The following is a 26,225-nucleotide window of genomic DNA, read 5'->3' on the forward strand; positions in this document are numbered from 1 at the left end:
ACAACCAGACTCAGAAATAATCTACAGGCACTGTCAGGGGCAAATTCATTCCAGGATCTCCTCCTCCCTGCTTTGATCCCTGCCAGATGACCTTTAGAGACCATCAGGGCTGAGCAACACGTACCATACTCGACTGATGATACAACACACCTTAGAGTTGCTCATCTTTTGCAGCAGTAAGTGCCACCACGGCGTGTAAAGTCCATTGTCAGAGAGAGCATCTGTGCAGAAAAACAGCAGACATTGGAAACTAACTTTTTCTCCTGAAAACTGTTAAACTGGGATAGCTGGAGCTGATCCCAGCTCCACCCTGCAGGTGAATGATCCACTCCTGCCTGTTTGACTACTTTTAACCTCCCCTGGGTTGGGGAATCTGGCAGCAAACACCTGCACAGGGCAGGACTGGGTGCCCTGCTCCTGTTGCTCTATGAAAGCAAAGGTGAGTAATCTTAAGTCCTTTCACTTGACAAAAGATTGCACAGCGACCAAATCCTGCTTACCTTCTTCAGATGATTTAAATAATTGAAGTCAATATTTCTAATTGCTTCAGCAAGGCAAGCAGCTCCCCCCTACATCTATTCACACAGCCTTGTTCTTTTTCACTGTGCTCAACATGATTAGATAATGTTATGGGAGATAACAGCATAAAAATGTGATGAAATGTTCAGCGTGATTTCTCTCTTCCCTGCCTGAGCTGCCTCTAGCCCTGAGGAAATGGCATTACCTTCTTCCTTCCTTAGAGAAACATGTATTAGGAATGACACAAACCTTCCCATTAGTTAACCCTTCTGATTGTCCCTCTGTGTCACTGACAACCTTCAGCCACAGCTGCATACAAAAACCACAGCTTCCAGCAAAAAGCCCTGCTCTCCTTTGGATTAATGCCTAAAATAGCAAGTAGGGTGCAGAGCTTGAACAAACTGTCAGCATGATTCCAGCAACATCTCAGCTTTCACTTCAACAAAGCAGCATCCTGAAAGGAACACATACAGCAAATAAAGCTAAGCTTAACCTCTTTCAGTGAAAGTTGCAGCTGAAGGAAAAAGCTCATCAGGCTTCTCTACGTGGCCCAAAGCAGAGTGAGCAGTGCACAGGCAGGTTATTGCTCCCAGCTGGAGCAGTGTAAGCACCAGAGCCCTGGGGTGTCAGGAGCCCTCTGTCCCTGCAAATCCCCAACCAGTGGATTCATGTTTCTGAGTCCTGGTTGAAACCACTACCCTTGTTATCAGATTTATTATCTCTGTATTGCAAATATACTTCCTTACATTGTAGATAACTTGGAATTTAGTCTAAGCACAGTGTGGATTCAGAATGCTCCATGCCACTGTTTTTCTGGAGACTGCGGGATACTGGAACTCATATACACAGTGGGTATCTATATGCATGACTTGAGGTTTCTGTGATAACCACTGCTGCTGCACCAGTCTTTGAAGAATCTGGGCTATTAAAATGAATGATGGTGATGGTTTCCAAAGTGCTGGAAAAGCAGAATGCTGTGTTGCTGCAGGAAGGTGCTGGTACAGCATACAAGAGCATGGGCAGCTCTGGGCAGCTCCAGAAGCTGAAACTGTGCCCTGCCTCAGAGTGCTGTGAGGAGCAGAGACACTTCACCTCTTCTCTCCCCCTGCCTCCCCCAGACAGCTCATAGTCCAGATCAAAGCAGTTTGTTGTCACAAACGACAGACGGGCCTCTGAAAAGTGAAAAGCAAGGAGGAGAGGTAAAAGGTGAGAGTACAGCAAGAAAGAATATGATCAGGCAACTAGAAAGGAGTCTGGGAAACAGGATTTAAATTGCATTGAGATTCAGTCTAGTTTGAAAATATGGTGGATGCTGCCTTTTCTCATCACATTTCAATTTCCTGGAACCAGGCCAAGACACTTCGACTGAGGATTGAAGAAAAAAAAAAAAGCAAGAATTTTTTGAGTAGAGATGACTTTGAATTACAGAAAACAGTTCTGAATCTCAGCCCTCTCTACCCCACAGCTCCCACAGAGTGTGAGTAGTGCTCTGGTTTGTAGCTGTGCTTGGGCTTTAAGCGTCACACAATCAGTTCAGTCGTAGGATTTTGTTCTGCTTTAGGCAAGTCAGCTCAATGTTCAGAGTCCAGCCAGAAAAAGAAAAGTTGGCAAGGCTTCACCTTAGAGTGGTTCCTGTGCCGGGGGCATGCAGGGGTTCAGCTGAGGAATATTTGCCTGTCTTCTTACAGGATTCGACACCAGCATCCTACCAATCTGTAAGGATTCCTTAGGCTGGATGTTCAACAAACTTGACATGAACTATGACCTGCTGCTGGATCCCTCGGAGATCAGTGCCATTTATCTGGATAAGTACGAGCCGTGTGTCAAGCCCCTCTTCAACTCCTGCGACTCCTTCAAAGACGGGAAGCTTTCCAACAACGAGTGGTGCTATTGCTTCCAGAAGCCAGGCGGTGAGCTGTGCCATTTGCAATACAAAGAGGAGCTCTTTGGCTCTCCCCGTGTTTCAGGGCCTGCCTGTAGGGTTTGCTCACTGGCAGGCAGGTGTGTTAAAAAGCCCTTTTGCCCAGCACCAGTGTGAAGGGCATTATGGAATCATGTTTATTGTCACAGATGAACTATATTAACATCCCTTGATCATTAAAGCAAACAAAGTAGTAAGTGTCACTGCACACAGTCTAGAAATAAGCTCTATTCCTGACAGAAAGCTCAAGAATTTAGTCTTTTATTAACGCAGCATTTAGCCAATTAGCAAGTCATAAATCAGAGAGCTGGCATGATGTCAGTTTGGTGAAAAGAGAGGTAGAATAGTTTAACAATTAAAATGGCCCCCAAACGCTACTCTCAACTACAGTGTGTTGCCTTTTTTTTTTTTTTTTTTTTTTTTTTAATTAGTGGAGCTAATGACATAAATTTGTTTTGCGGTACAGTACCAGCATATGGGCTTCTCTCAGCCCCAGGTGTACAGTAGCCTACATTTCATGTCAGCAGTGAAGCCAGTCATTACAGAGTCTGTCCCATACCATCTGGAAACTGATTCTTATACATTATATTTTAGGTCTTCCTTGCCAGAATGAAATGAATAGAATTCAAAAGCTAAGTAGAGGGAAGAGTCTGTTGGGTAAGTTCGATTACTTGCTATTCATTTGCTCAACTAATTAAAGCTTCTGTGATTATTGTAACTTTATATGCAGTAATGGTTTTTCAATTAGAGACTAATGTTTTGAGTCGGGAATATGCAGCACCGAGCGTAGGCCTGACACTATGAAATTAAACAAATAATGAGATAGCAACACACAGAACAGGTGTCAGCGTGGCAACGGGTTCAGAACTAATTTACAGCTCTCCAGAAATGCAAAGCTTTGTCTGCACAGAGCTTAATACTGCCTTCATCACCTCACAGGTCAGAGTAAGTACTGGGAGGCTGCTTGATACTCGAGGCTCCCATTTTTGAAGGGTGACTGAAGGTGCATAGCCAATGCATTCATGTTCCACTCCAGTTATGGTACAATGCAGGCTTTCCTTTGGGTTCAATTTTGCCTAATCACTCTTTAAAATATGTCAGAATATTCTGTGTATATGAAAACAGGAATTCATATCACCTCGTTTTAGGCAGCCTGCAGGATGCTTCATGCTTTAAGATATGGTCATGCCTGTCCCTCTCTCTCACGCCTATTGGGAGCCTGAATTGATTCATGACTTAGATTGCTCTGATGGATATCTAAAATTAGGTTAAATAAATCCCCATCTGGCATTTTCCCAATTAATTGCTGAAAAATCAGGTTTCTGAAGTGAAAAAAATTCAAGTGACAATTCTCTACCCTAAAATCACCCAGTGATGTGTGGCCTGGTGTTTGTGTGCTGGTGTTTTACCAAAACTTGTGTCCCAGCACATCTGTGCACACAGAGCCCAGCCCCTGAGGTGCAGCAGGACAGATGCAAGCCCTGCACTTCACCCTCGAGGAGGAGGGCTGACCCCAGCCCCAGCTGTCAGCCCCATCATGGAGAACATGTCAGGCTCCCCCAGCATCCCCAGCTGCAGCACAGGGTGTGCACAGCTCTGCTGGGGTGCACAGTGCTGCTCAGTGCCTCCCACACTGCAGCCTGCTGCTCCTCCATACTCAGCAGCAGACCCTGCCACCAGCTCAGCTCTGCCAAATCCTGCCACTCCCAGATGCCACTGCCATTTGGACTCAAGGTTCAGGTGCCTTGTGAAAAATCCCAACCTGGATTCATTGGTTTAAATTAATAACAAACATTCCTAAAGGCCGCAGGGACTGTGGTTTAGGTCCATCATCCTTTCATAGCAAGTCCACTTGAGGGTTAGGATGTTTCAGAACAGCTCCTGCTGTTCATAGCTGTGGGAGCAAAGGGAAGATTGATCACTTGGGATGTGTGTGCTCCATTCAGTAAATATTCTGCATTTGTGTTCAAGGGAATGTTGTGGCAGAGGAAGTCACAATGTTCTCTGTCTCATGGGTGTCATGATTTTCAAAGCCACCTAAAAGAGTAAGAAGCCCAGTTCTTAATAGATAGCTTTGACTGTCCCATATTTATTTTATGCTTTGCTGTTATTTTCAACGTGCAATAAATGTCATCTAGGTTGAAACATAAGTAGTTTATTCTGGTGTGTGGGAAGAATGATGCCTGGGTTGCAGGTAGTTCAACATGCAGGTGGTTGTAGCACATGTCACTGGGATCTGATCACAATAGCAGGAGTAAAATGACAAAGTAAAAGCAGTAAGAATGGTCCCTTAGCACAAATAACTTCTAGTCAACTGTATTAATAAGAAAAAAAAAAAAGAAGAATGAAAGCGATGAAGCTCAACAAATCAAGGTGTCAGGCACAGGTTGTTCCACAAGCTAGAAAATTATAATATAAAGAGGAACTCTTTGCTTCACCTACCCTGAAAGTCTTCCTGCATAATGACATCTGTCATGGAGATTTTAATTTGATATCAGAGCTATTTATACAGCAGAAAACATTGTCTTTTCTCTTCACTGTCTGAAAAATCATTCAAATGGAAGCCCAAACATACACATGACTTGTAGCAATGGTAAAGTGGGAAAAGAGAGACGAGTATTTTCAGAGAAATATTGAATTATTCTCTTTCCTCCTCTGATCCCAACATAGAAAGCACAGCACTTACAGGCTGGGCACTAGCATTAAGAATGTTTTTGTTAACTTGTATCCATTGATAAAAATGATGACTTTTGATATTTCCTTCTCTATATGTTTTCCAAAACACATGACAGTTTCAACAAAGTACTTCAAAGCCATTGCCAGTAGATATGTTGAATTTGGAGGCTTTCAAATGAAGTCTTTGTATCCCAGGAGACTGAATTAAAAAGTAAACAGCACTATTCATCTTTTCCTACCAGATTTATCTGGAGTACAATTAACTGCAGAGACTGTACTTTTAGAGCATACAACTGTGCAGCCTGATAATGCTTCTCCCACACCACTAAAGTAATAAATTTCTGCTCCCGTCACTGTTTTCTCCTATATCAACCCAGTGGATTCAGCTAATATAATAGCTAATACCAGGAGCTGTGTGCTGGCTAGTACTTAATTCTGACAGGCTTTTACCTCTATCTTTAGCATATAATTATTCTCCTCCTGTTCTCTATGGAAGGGGAGTGTTATATAGATAAGGAAATGATGCAAAAAAAAAAAAAAATAAAGAAGAGGTATAGGTCTGGGTCTATAAAGAGGATACAGATGCAACAGTGCTGTTCAAGTTTGTGTGGAATAACTAAACCCTTCCCAGGACAGAGGGAGATGGGGAGGCAGGATTCAGTAGCTTGAGGCAGTCTGTGGGGAGGGACTCACATTTTGTGAGTCCAGGCTTCTGGGGCAGCACTGACTGTGCAGGGACCTCTGGAGAGGAAAACTCCAGATGTTCCCTGATGCCAAACCCAGCAAATGATCTGTCTGGGTGCCATGCTCCAGGGTAGCAGAGCTTGTAGCCAGCTCATTTCTAACAAAGACAGGCTGATTTGTGTACAATTCACAGGGAGAATCATCACGTTGTACAACACTTGTTCCCAGCCACTCTCTGTCCTCTCCAGATTATCACCTGCACCTGACACATTGGAGAGGACATGCTCTATCCTCCCTCTGATGGTTGGCAATCCTGTGACATTAGTATGCATAGATAAATATTTAAAGCTCCAGTGTTACATACAAATTGGCACGAATTTCCCACGCAGAAGGAAAAGTACCTTCCACTCTTCACTGTGACCCAAAGTGTGAATCTATTCCACACACAGTTATGTTGGCAGTGAGCCTGGGCCACAGTTTATTTTTAAATTTTTTAAAGCTTTTATAGGCAGCGTGGAACATTTTCATACCTTACAAGAAACAGTGAAACTATGCAAAAAGGCTTGTTTCAAAGAAGGAAAAGGTTGCATTGCCCTAGGAAAAGAGAAAGCATGAAACAGTTTAAAATGCAGAAGCTGTTCTCTGCTCACCCTGTAATGCCCCTGAGGTCCCCCCTTTGATCCTTCCCTGGAGCCAGATGCTGATCAGATATAAAAGGGCAGCTCTAGTGACATGGGTACAGCTGTGCTGATTTACACCAGCTCCAAGTCAGCACCTGAGCACTTTTCCCAAGGTTGTGTGTGGTTTGATAAACATCTGGAGTTCTTATCAGAGGCAGAACATGAGCATAAATATGAAAAAAATATCTTTCCTAATTGATACTGAAATGAAGTTTTGAACACTGAGTATTAACTTACAAAAACCTGCCAAGGCAAATACATACATTTGTTATTAAAACTATTGGCTTACAAATAGTGAAAATTAATCTTTGGTAGTTGCTAGCATGCTTACATTTGTACATGAACATAATGGTGATACCTATTAGCAAACCTGCTATAAGATCATGCTTTGACATTATTGAAAATATTCTCACTCATGGATGTGGTCTCCAAAACTGATCTGATATACAAAGATTTCTGCAGACATTCAAAGGTTTCTCTTCTCACCTCCCAGACCTGTATTAGCAGCACTCAAACTTTAGACAAGATCTGCAGAGCAGTGAGTTTGGATATTCAGATTCACTTTATGTAGCTCTCTGTGTGCATGAGACTGACTGACTTCCACTTTTATGTCTTTTATGTAGGAAATCTGGTGACATTTGGGCAGCACCTTCTCATTCATCTTTTCCTGTGAGAAATGTAGTGGAAGTGGCCCCTTTGACACGTGTGCTGTCTGAATAGATGCTACACATGGAACTAGTTTAAAAACTTTACTGAACCACCAGTAAATCACTGGTATCTTTGACAAAGGAGAAAAACACTTTCTCAAAAATCGTTTGAGACAAGAAATTTGGGGGCAAGGGTGTGGTTATACCATGTTTCAAATTGAAGCAATTGACAAAGAAGGGAAAAATGAATGTACTGACCTCCAGCGGGAATAAAGCTAACTCATCTCAAAGAACAAGAGGGCTTTTCATACTGAAATACATTTGCTGTATCTGCTGAAAATGGTGGGAAGAATAACATAGGTTTCTGGCAGAAGCCAGAATGAACCACACTCTACAAGGCTGAAATATATTGGTTTTATTGTGAGACAAAACTTGGGCTTCAAATCCGAAGACTTACTGATTCAGATCCTGTTGTCCCTCTCTGTAAACTTGTGCATTATTTCTGCTTTTATACATGGGAGCTCTCAGTAAGTCAGGGGATGTGCCTGAGATTAGTATGAATAGCAAGCAGATGGCAGATACCTTCCAGGGATAATTACAGTGTTGTGGAAAGACTCATGTGATAAACACTGAAGGAGTGCAAATGGAGGGAAATGCAGAACTAATGAAGTTGAGGTAATAATCCAGTTGGGAAGAAAAGTTTAAAACCAGGAGTTAAATGTGAAAAAGCTCTGTGGGAATATCAATCATTCAGGGGCAGACTGAAGCTCTCTCTAGAGCTCTGTGACACTCTCCTCCGTGTGCTGGATATGAACAAACATTTATACACTGTGACCAGGGTGTCTGAAAAGAGTTAACCAGAAATAATTCCTTCGCCCTTTCAGGCACCAGATAATCACACGTATTTCCTTGCCAACATTGTCAAGATCTTCATGTATATAAGTGCTGAGTTCATAATACCCTCTCTGTGTGTTTGCTCCTGCAGAGGATTGCATTACTGAGCACACCTTGTATTTTATTCAGGTGCTTTCATCCCCCGGTGCAATGAAGAAGGTTATTACAAAGCCACGCAGTGCCATGGCAGCACGGGGCAGTGCTGGTGTGTTGATAAGTATGGGAATGAGATAGCTGGCTCCAGAAAGCAAGGCACAGTCAGCTGTGGTGAGTAATGATCTGCTTTCCTCAGACAACAGGGGAATTAACGCTGCTGTAACCCTGGCACCACCAAAAGGGAAACACGAGTACCACAGTTCAAAGTGCTCCTCTGTTTTCCTATTCACACCACAAATGGGGCCCTCATGGGCCCTTTGGACAGCAGAGGTGCAGCACAAGTTAGCAGGCAATAACCACTGTTAAGGTATTTTTGCTACCAGCCTGGAAAGTGCAGTTAGTGATATTAAAATTAAGGGTCTGGGGTTGCTCTGCATGGTTATTAAATATATATATTCTGTATACTCTGGAACACACATCTACTGGAACTTTCCAGACAAGGGAATGCCTAAATGTGTAAAATTACATGCATTAGCAAGCAAGCCCAATACAATTGCTGACAGGACAATATTATGTAGGTAAGTGAAATCACCAATTAGCTGTTGTGCCCAGACAAGGAAGATGTCACCTGCAGTCCTTCAGAGTGCCTCAGGGATGGTTTTGAGAAGGAACAGAGACCTAGAAGGTCCAGGATGGCCAGAATTACACCACAGATCTTTAGTTCAATAGCTACATTTGCAGAGTGAGGTTTATGCACTCAAATAAAAACTTTTTAAAGATATTTTTAGCCTGGTTTACAGAGCCATGATGGAATGAAAGTATTTACAAAGGAATTATTATTTTCTGGCCTGCATGCATCTGATGTGGAATTTTCCAGTCAAGCCTCTAAGAGGAAGACAATGCATAAGGGGGCATTTTATGCAAAAAAAAAAAAAAAAAAAAAATCAGAGTCAATTGATATGTATCTTTCCCAGGTCAGAATAAAAATTGAACTTTCAAGGTTGTTTCATGAATAGCTGAACCAATTAATTTAAAAAATAACATTGCAAATGACAGTGGCCTGCATGACAAGGATAGTGATTAATGTGGAATTGGGTGTTCTGTGAGGAAATGACCTTTCCTGCTCACCTGTTTCAGAAGAAGAGCAAGAAACCTCAGGGGATTTTGGCAGTGGTGGATCTGTTGTATTGTTGGATGACTTGGAAGAGGAACCTGAAGCAACAAAAAAAGACAAAGAAGGGAAACTGAAGATTCATGTAAGAGCAGCTAATGAAGATGATGAAGATGAAGATGATGATAAGGATGATGAAATTGGTTATATATGGTAGTGCCCATCATGATGAGGACTCACGTTTTGCACAATATTGCAATTCACATCATATCTCTGCAATTGTATCTGAGAGTACCTGGCACAAAAATTCCCTCTATACTGAGTTTAATTTTGTATAGCCAATTTAATTTGGATGACAACTTTTTTTCCAGCAAGGACTGTTTGGAATACAGCTTTTGTTCAGTTGGTTTGGGGGATTTTTGTTCTATCCACAGGGGCAATGAGTTTTGTTTCAAAACCATTTTGTGTCTTAATCCTCACTTGCACCACTTACGAAATCTATCCTGTGAAAGAATCCTGGAAGGGGCTCAAAAAAAAAAACAATACAAAGGCTTAGAAGCCCCTCTCATGTCAGAGAATTTGTGTCATAAATTGTTACCTGGATCATATCAGAAAAAGTTTTTCTTTCATGAAGAAGGAGAAGTAGGAGCCTCATTTTCTAGTCCATATTTATAATGTCCCAGTGAAGAGTAAGTCTCTTTGGACAGTGGCTGCCCAGTTCCAGGGGTTTAATCCAGAAGAAAACCCACTGGCAGGACTTTCCCTTCCTTCCATTCTTTGAGAATGAGTCCAACAGGCTTAGTCCAGCTCACACTGAAGACAAAACTCCCACCAGGGCCCAGATCAGCTCACTGGCACTCTTTATTTGATAAAGGAACACTCAAACATTTATTTGGTCAAGGCCTCCTTGATCTTAAGAGATGCTGCAGCTGCCATGGACCGAGCCCCAGAGGCAGGGGACAGAGTCCACCTGCCTTTCAGAGTGCTTAAGGAGAGAGTATTTGGTGAATTTGTAGCATCACAACCACCCCCAGAGCTGCTGTCTGAGCTCGTTTGCACCACTAACAGCACCCAGGCAGCCTCTGCTCCCAGCTCACACACCACAGAGCTGTCTCTTCTCCACTGAGCAACCCTCCTTCCAAAGCTAGAATGCTGTCCAAGACACCAACCCTCAAAAGTGACTGTCTCTTATTTCATGTAAAGATAACCTGATTAAAAAAGCAGCTTTGGGTGGTGATCTTTCAAAAGCATAACCCCTTGGCTCAGTGTGATGCTGCACACTTGTAATACACACTCCTAAAAGAGAATAGTATTAAAATCCAATCTGTGGTTCCCTTGATACCTCCCATATATTCAAAGCTCTTGTATCAGAGCATATTGACATTACATTATTTGCAGTGTCCTTTCCCATGGCAGTTCTGGGATGCAGTAATGTGCTGTGGTGATCTTTTATTATTTTTGCTCTTTTGTGAAGCAGTAAGGGGAACCTTAACCCCACTCTTGCATTAGGATACAGGTGTGAGTATTTTAGCAGTGCCTGTGGTTGGTCAGTGAGTTATTTTGCGGAATAAAAAATGTGGTTTTTATAACAAAAACTAATTAGATTTTTTTCTTTTCTGAGTTAATGGTGGATGTAGAGGTGGAGACAGCATTGAGTCACAACATGGTTGTCTACATAGTCAGTTGAAAGCTGGAAAATAGCACAAAGATTGGCAGAAGTCAATTTTTAGGTACATTGGCCTGGGGATGTTGGCTCTCAGCCCTCTCCAAAGCCAGTGCCTGCCTGGCAGCCCTTTGGGTGGGACCTCTGCTTTCAGATGTGATCAGAAGTGGAATTCCTTTCAGGTACCGTGTGCTGCAGGGGCTCTCCTGTTTTCTTCTCTTTTATTTCCTATTTATCCAGATCAATGACCTGAGAACAAAGAGCAGGCCTGCATAATCATTATTAATGCAGAAGGATGTGTAAAACCATGAGGAATTTGTTGTTTCACGCCCCTGCATCCTCCCAAAAATCTGCCATCACAGTCATTTGCAAAAGGCCTGCAATCTGCCCTGGCTCAAATAAATCCCTTTGGTTTTCCCATAGCTTTAGAAAAATATATTTAATAATAATTTTCCATGAGCTGCACCACACACAGGCACAGACACACACACATATGCACACTTTTTCTATTTGCTCTTCACAGAAATCCTGCCAGCTTGCAGGAGGAGCAGATAACCCAGCATTTCTGTCTCCCTAAATATGATTTTGTGAGAAGCAATTGAACACCGTCAGTAGGTTCCTTCTCAAACATCCTGTCTAGTTTTCCTCTGATATTTTCTTAATTAAACCCACACTCTCTGGGTCTGGCTCTGCTGTCCTGTGCAAGACCTGCCTGAGGCAGAGCTGCCATTTCATTCTGCCATAAACCTGAGCTCCACAATCAGCAGATTAAGCTTATCCTCCTGACTGGACTCATTCTCCACACAGAGCTGTGGGGTTTGGCAGTCCTGTGTCCCTCCACAACAGCTTATCCTGGGCTGTGCCTTACATCAAAGGTCACAGAGCAAATCCCTTCCCCAGCCCAGTGCCTCCCCAGGGTAAAGCCTGGCACTCTAAGCCCTTGCAGGCAGTACCAGGTCTGAGGCTGCAGGGGGCTGTGTCACATGCAAACATGCAAGATGGTTAAATTAAAGCTGTTAAATAAGCCTTTAAAAGTGAATGTGAACATCTTTGAGTTTACATGTGCAGACATGGCAGCACCACCCACTGGTGGTCTCCTGGCTGTCATCTTCCACATGTGATGCTTCCAAATCAGAGTTGGAAGGGTTTCTATCTAAATGTAAAGCAATTAGTGTCTCCCAGACTCACCAGCTCAAACACTGGGTGACCCCAGTGAAACAGCTCCATGCCCAGCCCAGCCTGGTGAGGGGGCTTGGCCTTGGGTGGCTTGGGTGGCCTCTGGTAGCACATCCCCCTCCACCCAGAAACACACACAGACACAACTGTTGTAGGATGCTGGCCTGGATCCAGACAGAGCCCCCTCTCCAGGTGACCGTTCAGTCACCTCTTTGACTCGTGCAAGTGTTCTTCTGGCTCCAGCCAGCACGGGAAATGTGCCACTTTATGGGCTGGGGCAGCTGGCAGGGCAGCCGTGCCCAATCCCAGGGTCCCAGCCGGGCAGGAGCAGGGCACACGTGCTTGGAAGGGCAGCTCAGGCTCTGGATTGCTTTGAGAGCAAGTTCCCAAATCCTGCAAAGCTATTTAACAAAGCCCTTTTGAGATCCACTGGCATCCTCCCGTGGTGGGGGATCTGCAGCCTATATATATATACATATGTATATCTCTGTGTGACTGTATATATACATTTATGCACAATATGTGTGTGCATATGTATGTGTGTGTCCAGTTTGGGGAGATGCATTAAGAAAATCTTCTATTTAATGAAATAGTGATAAAGAAACCAGCGATTCTGCCAAGAACCAGTGCTCTTCCAGATCAAGCCCCTTCCATTCTGCATGCTTTGTAAAGGATTTAATTTGTTTCCAACTTAATTTAATTCAATTCCTTTCTTTATCAGGTTTTTTTTTTTTTACAAAGCAAGACTTACTTCCCATCTGAATCAAGTCATTGACCTTCCAAACATTTTCTCATTGTGAAAAATGGAATCTGAGTTGTCCCATTCTTTTAGAGACACAAACCAAATGGAATCAAGAGTTGTCCCATTCTTTTAGAGACACAAACCAAATGGAATCAGAGTTGTCCCATTCTTTTAGAAACACAAACCAACTTTTAATCTCATTTTCTTTTCATATTACAGTCTATGAGATACTGTTAGGCATTCCTTTATGTTCCTTTTAACTACTGTAGTTAAATCAAAATGTTGAGTTCAGATTTCAGTACAGCTGGGTTTTTTGGGCCGTTGCTGTGAACACAAAGAATCCTCTTTATTTTCTTTGCCTTTTTTTAAGCTATTCTGTACTATTATTTTTAACCATTTGAACTGTTTATTTAATATTTATTCTACACTTTATATTGAAGATGTAAAGTTTATATTTAAAACAACACTGTTTGTTAGTGAATGCTTCTCTTTGCCTCTCCAGCCTAGTCTGTTAGTCTCAGTGTACATTTCTGGCATGGGAATATTTTGATATTAGGAGTTTTGTAGCCTTTTCTCCCTCAAGCAGCAACTGATGTAGATCTAAGGTCACCACCTGACCCAGCCCAGGTCGCTCGAGCTTCGCTTCCTCCGTTTGTTGGCTTCTCTCGCAGTCCCTCCTGTGTCCCATCCTTTCATCCACAGACTGCTTTGTACAGTTACTACACATCAAAAAGCCCTTTCTACAGTAGGTGGGTTTTGGTCTTTTTATACTTTTCTCAATGCTGTTGATGTCTGTTACTGTTCAATGTGTAGATCTGTAAGGAGAGATCCAAATATTACGTGTTTCAGTTCGATGTCCCTACTGTAGATGGATGTAGACTATCATAGTAAGTAGAACTGCATAGTGAATTCTGAATGCTTTTTCCATAAGGAGTTAAGTGGAATGTGAACATTTTGCTACCTTTGGTTAACTGTAAATGCTTAACTGTAGTCTGAAATAGTTGCATTTTTGTCTGTCTCAATAAATTTTAATTTGTCTGCGACTCCTTATTGCCTGTCCTGAATTTTATTAAACTTAGGGGATCAAAAATACTGCACTACCTTGAGTCAGCATTTAATCATACATGAAAATGGATGCTCCTTTATATTTGCTGCATAACTTATACCTCTGTTCAATGCCAGCTGTAACCTGTGGAGTTAATGCAAGGTCTCCAGAAACCTCTATTATAGAAGCAGAAATGAAACCAAACAGAATGGAATAACTGTACCAAAATAAGAACTTTTCAAATTATATTAAAATTGATTTTTGAGGAACTAGCAAGGGCGGAGGGGGAAGCTTTCATTTCTATTTCCTTTCCAGATTGCAAATTATCATGTTTTTCTGTCTCTTCTGAAGGTATCCAGGGCAATTCCACAAACACAACCACACACTGCAGTGACCATTATCTACATGATAAATGAAGGCAAAATTATATTAAATACAGTTGGTGGGAAGCCATCCTCATTTAGAAATACCTGGGTTTGTGTCTCTATAATTAAATCAGAGCTCATCTTTAATATTATTAACCAGTTTAAACAGCCAGCATTATTGCAGTGCTAATTATAGAATTAAAAATGTTATTTCATCACTTCTTTCCTGTATGTGGAATATTAAAAGTACCAGGTGAAATGAGACACCTATTTGCAGGCACTTGCACAATTGTCATCTCATCAGGTATGCATTGATAGGTCTGTCCATACACCATTGGCTGAGTTGGGCCATCAGGGGTCAGAACCTGCCTGAAATTTCAGTTCAATTGCTGCATTCATGAGTTTATTTTTACTGTGGGTACCACACATCACTTGGCAGTACATCACCTTACCTGACTGAGAACAACTGGGTTTTCCCTTTCCCAGACCACTCTGAGACTCTTTGAAGTGTTTGATCTTCTGTGCTGAAGTGCCTCAGCTGTTCCAGATGTCAGATGCTGTGTGTGGCACTGAGTGCTGGGAGCAAAGCAAAAGAAATCCAGAGCTTAAAGGTGTGTGAGTTGCAAATGAGATTGTAGTTGTCAGAACGGGTTGATGATTGGAGCTCTATTTTTTTTTAATATTTCTCCTAGCTTTCAAATTACAGGCACCTTGCAAGCTTTGTTTTTATTACACATGCATAACTATACACACACCCCACTCCCTTCTAATTACAAATGTGTATATAAATAGATATATAATACGTGCATATATATATATATCTGTGTGTGTGTGTGTATGTATGTATGTATATCTTTACATACATATATGCCCCCCTGGGCATGGGATATCCATTGGAATTTTGGGATATCCACTTCTGGGAATTCCTTCTACACCTCATATAAGGTTCAGCCTGTGTTTTATCACCCTTGCTTTGCTACTCCCTCCTGTAACAACTTGTGCTGGGGTCAATGCTGTACTTTGGTTTCATACATTAAAATACTCGTAATAGATTATTATATCCCACCTGTCATGTCCTGATAAGCTGCACTGATTTATATTTAGCTTTTCCATGACTCTGTCCTCCATTTTCAGAGGAGAATCCTGGACTAATTTCCATGAACTCCCTGCCAGAAGATACAGTCTTTGCTTCCCCACTGATACTGAAGAGTGTCTGTGGCTGAAATGTTGTTCCAGCAATAGTAAAAAGTCATTTGGGCTTCAAGGTAAAATGTTAGCAAGGACAACTCTTACCTGGAGGACAGTGGAGTTCATCCATACCCGAATGTACTTTGCATTCCTCAGTAAAATCTGCCAGGCTGGTCAATATGGGGAGTGTCATACCTCTGCATGGAAAGGAGCACTCAGGACAAAGTTACAAAAATGGCCCTTTTTTCCACTGTTTTCCAATATATACCTTCCTTATCTTACTAATATTACTTTGCAACTTAATAGACTTTCTGGTTTGTTCTGTAAAACCTCTAATGTGAGATGCATGCACACACTTACACACACACCTCCTCTCTCTGTCTCATGCTCGCTTTTATATCTTCTCTTATAAAATTTTCTTCTGAGCTCCACAGCAGCTGTAAAACAGTAGCATTGCAGCCTTCACTAATGATTAGTTTCATTTTTCCTTAAATAGTGACAGTCAAAGGATGAGATATTAAAAAAGAAAAATCATGTCACAACAGCTTTGCACACTGTACAGCTTTTTGAATAGATTAGAAAGAGGCAGAGAGCTATTAATAAGCTTTTGACTTTCTGAACACTCCCATTTTTGGAATGACAGCAGCTCTTTTAGAGGGGGCGAGGAGGCAGAGTGAAGATGGTTGCATGCAATCTTGGGAAGAGAAGGAAAACAGTGAAATAAACAGATTTAGGTAAGCTGTGAATGAGGAGGATGGATCCCCTGAGAAGTCCAATCCACTTCTTCCAGGACTGAACCTAGTTTTTTCCAGTGGAGAATTCCCAGTGACTGGAGCAGCTTACGATCAGCCCATGAAAACCCAGGAACTGCAGAGGCAGATTGCTGCTATATCAGCAATATCAGTAACTGCTTGAAGTGAATCCCTGAAAACAAGGCTTAAAACACACAAACCACGCAGTGGCACTTGGGGAGGAAGGGAAGAGCAGGGCCAGAAGCAAATTCTGATGCTGCAGCAGTCTGTCAGCCCAGCAGTGAGGCAGAGGCACGTAGAGGCTCTGATGTGAGCATTCAGGGGCTCTGCAGTCACCCTCCCCGCTGTAGCTGTGCAAGAAAACCCCTCTGACAGTAGCCTTAGAAAGAAATACAGTCCCTGGCAGCCACTGCTCTTGAGTATCAGCTTCTTCCACATATTGCTATAAATTCCTGCAATTCCACGCTAAAGGCTTGGCCAGAGAGAGAGTTTGTAAGGAAAACTTAAAATGTGGGGTCTTTGCCAGGTAGTAACTGCCTTTTCTCCTCTATAGTTACTCAACAAGAATCATTGCTGGAGCATGACTCTGCTTCTATTCCCAGCCAATACATTTGCAATCTGGCCCTTGAACATGGGAAAATCAACTCTGGAGCATATTGCTAAAGGAAAGGTCCATAAGCACATTGGTTTAAGCTTTGGAAACACATTACCTCTAAAATTATTTGGAGGGTTTGAAAGGCTTGCAGGTTTGACACTGATTTTTCTGTATTGACTATCACAAATCTGGTTAATGCAGAACTATTGGAGTGAGAGTCCGTGTAAGTAGAAGCCCTGACACAGTTTTGCTCCATCATGGATGATGTATCAATTTATCACAACTGCAAAGAATTGACTCAAATAACTATTAGCCTAAAGTAAAATTAAATAAAACAGAGACTGTAACAAGATGTAGTTTTTCACAGATTAATGTAGGCTATTGAAATACTTTGGGTTACAAGGGGTTGTTACAGAAGATCAATATCCCCGTTGCTTTTTGGTACAGGTCACGTAGGAACCCAGCACCTGCAGTGAGCTTTGGTGGTTGTTAGAGACCCTAAAGCTGCAGCTCAGCCCTGCAGCCCTCCTGGTACAGCAAGAGGAGCTGGGAGGCACATGAACAACAAACACATCTGCTAACACCTCCCTCATCATGTACAGCACCAGCCAGCTTGGAAAGGTGGGCACTGAGCAGTTACACAGAAGGAATTACCACACATTTGTTTTGGCAGGCAGGAGAGCCCAATTTGGCTCAGCTGGCTGTAGTGGTGGAGACAAACATCAGGCTGGTTGTTAAACGACCCAGAATAACTCCACTGTCCTCAGAGCAGGGCTGTCATCCCATCTCCAGCCCAGCTTCCATCCTCTGTTGGAATCATTCTCTCCTACTATTTCTTCTCCAGGATTTGGGGTTTTTTTTTCCTTTTTTTTTTTTTTATTTTGTCCCCAAGCCTGTGCATTAATTAAGTCTCAACAAAGAGCTGTATCACTGTAGAACAGGATATCGGATTGCTCATCTGTTTTACATAATTGATTAATTAATTACCTTGCTAATTGAGTCTCATGAAATTCTCTGTTATAGTGGAACAAGGGTATATCCCAAACCACTGCTTGTAGGGCTACATTAAAATCAGGGCATTTTGGCTGCTCAGTCTGCCCTGGTCTCTGGTGCAAGTCATGGCACAGCATTAACCCAGCCAGGCACTTGCAGAGATGCAGAATTACTGGGTGAGCCTTGCTTTCACCTGTACCCAAAATTTCAAACCTTCTGCCCATTTTTCTTTTCCACACCCCCTGCAGCAGGCTGCCACTCTTGCTTTGCTCTCTCAGCCTGCACTCACATTGCACCATTTGGTGCAGCCCCATAGCCAAATTTAGTGATATTTTCTAGCATTTTTGGGGAAGGGTGAGTGCCAGCATGGCTGTAAAGGAAAGTGACAAAGCAACCCTCTCCTCCACTACCTGAAAACTGCACCTTGAGCTCTTCTCAAAGGCATGCTGTGACCTACATCTTTTCTTGGGAGCTATCACAGCTGAAATAAGGCAGAACATGATGGATTCTCTGCTATTAAATGGAAATGGACTTTCCATGGAAATAACCACGAACAATACTTTGCATTTTAATGTCATTTCTTCTCTTCTTATTACCCCTAGATGTAGAGCATGATGTATTTTTACCGCATATTGTCTGCAAGCCAGCAGCAAGGTGGAGGTTGCAATCTTTGCCTAAACACTGCTCCTGAGGGTGCTTTCCAAATGAGCTTCAGTCTTAGAGAGCAGCAAATACTTTCCTTCAAATCTGTCCACTAAGAAAATTCTTACTCCAGTTCTAACCCACTTTCATTTAACGTGACATAACCTGCAGCAACTGGGGCTGTTCAGCCTGGAGAAAAGAAGGCTCAGGGGAGAACTTAGAGCTTCTTCCAGTACATAAAGGAGCCCCAAGAGAGCTGGAGAGGGACTTGGACAAGGGCCTGGAGTGACAGGACAAGGGGGAATGGCTTCACACTAAGAGAGGGCAGGAGTGGATTAGGTATTGGGAGGAAATTCCTCCCTGTGAGGGTGGGGAGGCCCTGGAACAGGGTGCCCAGAGAAGCTGTGGCTGCCCCCACTGGAAGTGTCCAAGGCCAGGTTGGATGGGGCTTGGAGCAACCTGGGATAGTGGAAGGTGTCCCTGCCCATGGCAGGGGGTGGAACTGAATGGTCTTCAAGGTCCCTTCCCACCCAAACCATTCTGTGCTTCTGTGCTTCACCAAACATTCAGGGATTTAGAGCACCCACAGTGGGCAGGTGAGCAGGAACCTTCCTGCTGTGCTCTGAGCAATGAGTGAAAGATGTCCTGAGACAAAGCAACCATGTTCTGAAATAGCAAATGAAGGTCTGTCATCCCCCACCTTCATTTTCAAGAGTCAGCCAGGAGGCCAGGGTATAAATCCACCATCCCTCATCCATCCCAAATCTCTTCAGTCCATTCTCAGTGCTGATCTCTGGCTGCTTTGTGCTCTCAGCATCCGTGGCTGAGCTCATCCCTGATGCAGGCTGCATTCCCACTCATTCTGAAGGGTCTTGGCATGGTCTGGTCTTGATGATAATTTAATCCCCAGGATCTGGAAAGGATTTAGGACCTGGAAACAGAGATGGGATAAAATCCTCCATGGTGGACAGAAAAATGCCTCAATATGTGCATCTGCAGAAGAAGCTGGGAACAGTGAGTGTTTATTTTTGAATAGCACAAGGATTCCTGAGATGGGGGCAAAGGAAAAACGTGCAGTCAATCAAGAGACAAGAGTTAGCCTTCAAAAGCCCCTTCTAAATGGCTAAATCAGGAAGGAAAAATGCCATCCCTTTTTTTTAATCTGTCTGTATCAGTGTGAGAAAGCCTGAGGGCATCACTCCTGCCAGGATTATTTGTATGTTGGGGTGGAGGAAGGAAGTGGGCTGGGATCATGTCTTACTTCCACACTGCTGGTAAAGGTTTTGAGTAATGAATCCAGGGACTAATCCATCGTGTCTGCCATTTCAAACAGCCCTGATAACCTCATGTCTTCTTGTTTTCTTCTTAAGGCTTTTGCAGATTTGCTAACACAAGTTTTCCCTGAAGAAGGATCACATTCCAGACCTGAAATGATCTGATTATTTACAGTTTGTCACACTGTAATTTATATCTATTGATTGTGACTTTTATTTACATGTGTTCATTACTTTCTTATTTTAGTCATTTATCCTGTATGTCCCCACCCTGCTTTTTCAATTATTTCACATACTCACAGTTTATCAATTATATTGCCAAGATGCATTTAGACAGAATAATTTGTTTCTAAGGCATGATTTTTTGACAGCATGATTTGTTTTCATCCTTGCATTGAATCTTAAGATGACAGTGACTCCAGGGCAGAGAACACAAAGTTGTGAAGCTCTGAAGAGTTGTACTCACATGTGGAACATGCACATTGCATTGGCAGCATTTCTGACCTGCTCATCAGCTCCACGTTGGTTCAGCTCCTGGTTCAGTTTCTCTCCTCCCAGGGCAGTGTTAGAAAATCTTAGAAATTTTAAGTGCTCCCTTAGTGCTGCTGCCCCACCAGGCAGCATTTCTGGGTCACTTTGGAGGCTGCTAAAGCACCTGCAGTGGGCTGGCAGGGCTGCTGAGCCTTGCTGGCCCTGGCACATCTCAGACATGGTGTTTTGCTCCCTTTGGAGCAATCTTTAATGACAAGGGTGACAGGCTCTGCCTGCCCATCACTGGGGGAAGCAAATGGATCCTTTCTGGCAAAGTGCTGTCATGAAGAGGCTCTGTGCTCAGGTGGGCTCTCAATGCACTCAGCTTCAACCTCGTTAGTCCCTCTGCTTATTAAAAGCAGTGAGGGGTTTTTCCTGCTGTCTGGCTTTTGCCTTCAGAGCTTTACAGGCTGGCAAGGCAGGAGGATTGGCTCCTTAGGGGTGAAAGCCAAAAAGCACAGACTCTCCCAGCATCCTGCAAGGAAGTCACCAGCGTGCTTTCCTCCCTAGGGCTCACTACCTGCTTTAATCCATGGACTGAGGCAGCCTGGCCTCTGCTGCAATGGTGCCCCTCCAAAAGGCTGAAGCAATGACAAACATATTTGCTGGTATTTGCCCTCCAAGTGGTCTCTATCCCAGGGACAGAGCTTGGCAAGTGCAGGTCAGCTGCCACCCATGCCTGTGGAAGCCACCACAGCACTTCAACACAGCCATGGCACTGTGCAGCTCCTTAGGGTAGCTGAATGCAGGGGATGTGCTGGAAAACACTTTGGCAGAGTTGATCCATCACTTTTGCCTTCTGTCCGTGCTCATTAGCTGCCAGAGATGAGCCAGGCTGAGCTCTGGCTCTCTAGCACAAGGTTTCTCATGGTTCCAGCATCCCCCAGGAAATACTTAGCAATATTGAGTTAAATTTACCATTCTGCAGCTCCAAGCAGTGACAACACTAAGCATGCTCCCAGCTTTGGTCATCCCATGACCAGAGGAGGATGAGGGAAGAAGAAAGGACTGCTTTGGGTGAGAGGCTCACTTTGAGAGCCATGGCACATCAGGAAGGGAGCGAGGAGTCTGCTGGACGTGGCACAGTGTGCACAGCACTGCCAGGCCAGCAGTGAGTCAGGCCCTGAGAAAATCTCTTCACCCTGCTGTTCTGAGGCCCAGCATTCAGCAGAAATTCCTCTGTGGTTTCAGTGCCACTACCCCAGACCCATTTTCCTACATGGTTTCTGTCACTGAGCCCATACCCATTCAGAATGTTTTGCTCCCTCGATCCAATTTGTTCTGCCCAGGTTGCAGGGGAGGATTTATGGCACCGAGGTCTCGGGCAGCCGTGTGTGACAGCTCATTGCTGAAAGCAAATCAGGCTCCTCAGCACAGCCCAGCTAGGCGGGCACTGCTCTGCAGCACCAGAGGTGCTGCACTCACCTCCGGGCTGGTTGGTTAAAAAGCCATCTAGAAGAGTCCTGAAGGGCTGGGGAGGAACACAGCTGTGGAATGGTGAGACAATGGGTGTCCATCGAGCTGGTTTTCTGCCTGGGAGAGGATAAGGTTGCTGGGTGGCTGTGGTGCCCTCACAGCAGTGGCTGAGGGCACTTGTCTTTCAAGGTCTGAAAGGTCAAATCTGCCCCCACTGTTTTCACATGTGACATTCTTCGTGTCCCTCCTTTTTCTCCCTGCCTCTGGTTTGCTGCCTGCAAAGTCCTTCCCAAGTGTCTCCATCCCCGAACCAGGACAGACAGCTCCCAAAAATTCCTTCTCAGCCAAGAAACATGGGCTGAGCTGGATCTTCTGAGCATGCACCTCCAAAAAACACAGACCTGCCTTGCAAGGTGCATTTCAAAACGAAAACACTTTGTTTTTTCTAACCTGAATGCTGCATTCATGCCTTGTCAAACCCATTTTAGTGAGCAATTCATTTCTCAAGGTTGAAATGGTCTTTCAGAAATTGTATTTAAGTAAATATTTGGAGAAGATAAGAGGTAGTAAGAATACAGCTCTGAAAGTATTTATGTACAGAAACCAAATCTTTTCACACTGAATTCAATAAACTAGTTTTATAGGCTTCTGAATTTGGAGTTTGCTGTACAAAATTGGGAGGCAGAAGCAAATTTTGTAGGATTTTATAGGAGTTTGTAACAGAGAGCATAATCACTTTTCAGAGAAAAAAGCTGTAAATGTCTTACAGCTTCATATAATGAAATTCCAAATGGGACATCAGATGGGATGTTTAATTTCCAGATTGGGTACATTACAAAAAGGTCATTTCAGTTAAAAGAAATGTATTCATTCTTTGTCCAGGGCTGTAAATCAGTGCAGCTCCACTGAAAGCATCTAATTTAAGGAGAGGGATATGAGTAGGACCTGACCTCTATTTTTTTCAGTCAAAAGGAATCACAGGAGATTCACTGTCATCCCACAGTGCTTATGAAAGACAGTTTGAACCTTTGGCCTTTTTAGGGTTTGGGTAAAACAAGTATTTTTTAAAGGCAAAGCTACCACATGCAGTTCCCAGCAGAGTGCTGTGGGTTAAGTCTGTGTGGAATTTGGGGGATGTCTCTGGGATGCAAACACAAGCCCCATCTTCCAGCATCCTTAGGACTCTCTCCCACCCTGTCTGCTTTCCTTGAAATTGGTGCAGATCCAGCTGAGAGCTGGATTTAACACAGCTGGGTTTCAGTTCTGGCAGGGGAACAGCAGGACCAGTCCAGCCCCGCACGTCCCAGGCTGGCACTGAGCAGGACAGAGGAGCTCCCTGGACATGAGAGTGCTCACCACTGCAAAAATTTCCTTTTTCAGCTCTGCAAAAAATTCCTTTTTCTCAGCCTTGTGCTATTGGGGGTTTTACAGTTGTTCCCACCCCCCTCAACTTTCTGCACAGCAAACTCCTGCTTTTCACCTTCACTCTGACTTTGTAATCCATGGTTGGTTTCAAATCAGCCTTTCAGCATGGTAATGAATGGATTAACTTTCTGCTTTCTGATGAGTAATAGGAAAAATGTTTCTGATTATCAAAAAATAATTGGAATTAAAATTGTAAATGGTTTCTACAAGGGAAGCTTTTGTAATTAGTTGAATCTGTGTGATGGAAGCTATTATAAATAACAAAAAAATATGTTTACCTAATCACTGGGAAAGTGCACATTAGCCCTCTAATTAGAAGTCCCTCATGGCTCTACTACAAACTTTGGACACAAAATAATTTGTTTCATGCTTCCTTTAGCAGGCAAAGGAAACTCTATCAGTTCTGTTTGTGCATGCCCACCACTGTGAAGGCTGCTGGAGCTGAACTGCCAAATTCCCACGTTTGTCTCAGCCGGTCCCTGTGACTGCCCAGACCCTTGTCCTGAGCCCAGCCTGCAGACTCCAAGAGCCAAATCAGTCTGTGCCAGTGCAGTGCAGATCATGGGTACTGCTGGAGGCACAGGGGAAGGTTATTAGCAGGTTCAAGCACACCTGGGTGCAGAGGGATGGGATGGAGCAAAACCTTGGCTGCTCTGGGCACTCTGCTGGGGGCTTGTGCTCCAGAATAAATGCCATTTCCTGTTCTCATGAGCTGGGTTGGGTTTTGCTCTAAGTTGTCTGGCCAATTGCTCTCATGTCACAGAATGGAGACTCCTTGTCTCTCCTTCCACAGAGACTGACCCTGCCACAGGCAGAAAGGGGTTTTCCTTCTAGACACACCTTCTCCTTTAACACACCCCACCTGTTCTCCCAGAGAAGTCTGGGTGACAAACTTAGTATCTGGTGATTAAGTCACACTACAACAGGTGTTGTTTAACACATTTGACCCATTTTGTGAATGTCAAGCTAAATAGCTGCTTGAACCTGCAGTGTTAAACTGAGCAGAAATGAAGATTTTCTTACGGTTGCAGAGATAAATTCATAATGTGAGTGTTGGGTTTTTTTCAGGATCCACTTTGTGTGATGAAAATCCACTTAAATGACTGAAAACACTATTTAACAAGTGAAAACACTCTCTACCAATTAAGAATATATGACCTATTTTAACCACTTAAGAAATTCTCTTTCCTAGCTACATTTGCCACAGTATCAAATTCTGTAAAGGGAGTTCTGCTGCATTTCATAGAGAGCCTGGCAATTAAAATTGCTGCCCTGCTGTGATTGCCATCCCACCCCAGCACAAGCATCAACCTGTTTGGAGGCAACCAAACAGAAAAGTGCTGATGTCCTTTTCTTCAGTTTCACCTGGTGGGTAGGCAAGCAGAGGAGGTCTGTGATTGATGATGACTTCAGTTTTCCAGGATCTCAGAATCAATTGAAATATTTATCATTTTGAGATGAAAAGAGGGAAAATACATAGTTTTGGAAATTAAGGTATTAGCTTTGTTTATCTAAGGCTCACAGGCTTGGCAGCCCCCATAGTAATACAGCTGCTTTCCTTATCTCCATTTCCTCCTAAACCTGCTGCCCACCTCACACATCCCTGCTGGGACACAGCTCCAGGCTCTTTCCCGTGCTCCATGCAGAGCTATTTTGGATGTGGGAGCACAGTTAACTGGCAGGATTGTCATCAGCACTGGGAAAACTGCTTGGCTCTGCCCATACAGGACATGGAAATGCAGAATCCCCTTCAGAAAAACAAGGAACAGCCCAGGAGATGCTCCTGCAGCACATCCAAACCAGCACGAGAGGCTTTACTGAGCAGGAGATGGCCCCAGTGCCCTGCACCATGAGTGATGTTCCTTCAGGAAGGCACAACACCATCAGCCTGCAGTGAGAGCTTGCTGGTACAGAAACTCCTTTTGCTGGGAATTGGTGTGGCTTTTAGAATGGTAAGATGAGGAATGGAATCACAGGACAGTTTGGGTTGGAAGGAAGCATTTAAGGTCATCTAATCCAAAGTCCCTGCAATGAGCAGGGACATCTCCAACAAGAGCAGGTTGCTCAGGTCTCCATCCAACCTGAACTTGAATTTTTGATTTCCTTGAAAACGGGCACAGTGATACAAGTTGTAAGCCTGGAGGGTAAATACCCATTTTTTGTCATGTTTTACTAATGCTGCTGGTTGTGGGCAGTAACTGCATGTTAGTTCCAAACAACTGAGGCTGTTGCATGCAAAATACACTTTGCAGGTCTGGGAAGAAAGGTAGATGCCCCAAATTACTGAAAATCTGAATAAGTTGCTCAGGCTCTTACCTTGACATAGGAGGCAAATACCATGAAATCAATTTCTGTGCCCAATTTACTCCCAGTGACACCTGCATACATTTTAAAAGGCAATTTGTCATTTTGCTCCACTTGTCACATTATTTCAGGTCATGGGACCATCAAGTCAAAAACTCGGGTTTGACCCTCTACTCCATAACCCAGAAATGGAAAGTCAAAACACCCCTTTTTATTTCCCCTCAGAAGAGAAGCCACAAGTTATAAATAAAAGTAGATAGAGTGGGTAAATCACTCCTGGTTTTCTGTCACCTTAGGCCTACTCTGCTGTAAGCAACTCTTTTATTATCCCACAGCCCATGATGGGAAAAGACCATTTCATGTCCAGGGAAAGTGTGACATGCCTCATGGCCAGTGGGTGATGGGAGGTGAGCGTGAACCCTCTGGGTAATTTATCCACCTCCTTGTTTACACAGAGCTGCAGCCTCAAACAGCAGCAGCAGTAAATGGGTATGGGAGAGAGTGACAGGATGATATTTGGTGATATACTGAGCAATTTGGATGTAGGAAGCATAAAAAGAAAGTAGTAAGATGGTACTAAATGCAGTCCCCATGAGACAAAATGATGGAGACAAACCAGTAAAAAATATATATACATAAAGCAAACAAACCCATGATAGAAGTGGAGGTAGAAAAGGGGGGCAGAACAGAGCAGCCCTTGGCCAGAGGAAGAGATCGGACATGGGGAGCAGAGGAAGATGAAGGACACAAAAGATAAAGCAGGGGATGACCCCACATAACCTTCACAAGGATGGGCACTGAGCACCAGGATGCTGGTTCTGGGGTGCTCACCTGTGTTTTCATCCTGCATGGGGGGAGGATGGAGAGGACTGAGTCTTGTGGAGCA

General features: G+C 43.5%; 1 protein-coding gene and 1 long non-coding RNA gene across 3 annotated transcripts in view; both read left to right on the forward strand.

The window, feature by feature from the left end:
- Positions 1–10,082, forward strand: part of SPOCK1 (SPARC (osteonectin), cwcv and kazal like domains proteoglycan 1) — a 265,334-nt gene extending 255,252 nt beyond the window's left edge. The window contains exons 8-11 of one of the 2 annotated variants that reach the window (XM_053991513.1): positions 2,208–2,429; positions 3,035–3,097; positions 8,151–8,288; positions 9,255–10,082. In XM_053991513.1, the coding sequence (XP_053847488.1) occupies positions 2,208–2,429; positions 3,035–3,097; positions 8,151–8,288; positions 9,255–9,445 (614 nt within the window). In that variant the 3' untranslated portion in view covers positions 9,446–10,082. The remainder of the gene's footprint in view (positions 1–2,207; positions 2,430–3,034; positions 3,098–8,150; positions 8,289–9,254) is intronic. The other variant, XM_053991514.1, reaches the window with a different exon arrangement.
- Positions 10,083–10,409: 327 nt separating this feature from the next.
- On the forward strand, positions 10,410–13,852 carry LOC128815111 (uncharacterized). The gene is made up of 2 exons (XR_008439549.1): positions 10,410–12,924; positions 12,968–13,852. It is a non-coding gene; the product is annotated as an uncharacterized LOC128815111 (long non-coding RNA).
- Positions 13,853–26,225: the final 12,373 nt, after the last annotated feature.

The sequence above is a fragment of the Vidua macroura genome, chromosome 15, assembly GCF_024509145.1.
Source record: "Vidua macroura isolate BioBank_ID:100142 chromosome 15, ASM2450914v1, whole genome shotgun sequence".
Lineage (NCBI taxonomy): Eukaryota > Metazoa > Chordata > Aves > Passeriformes > Viduidae > Vidua > Vidua macroura.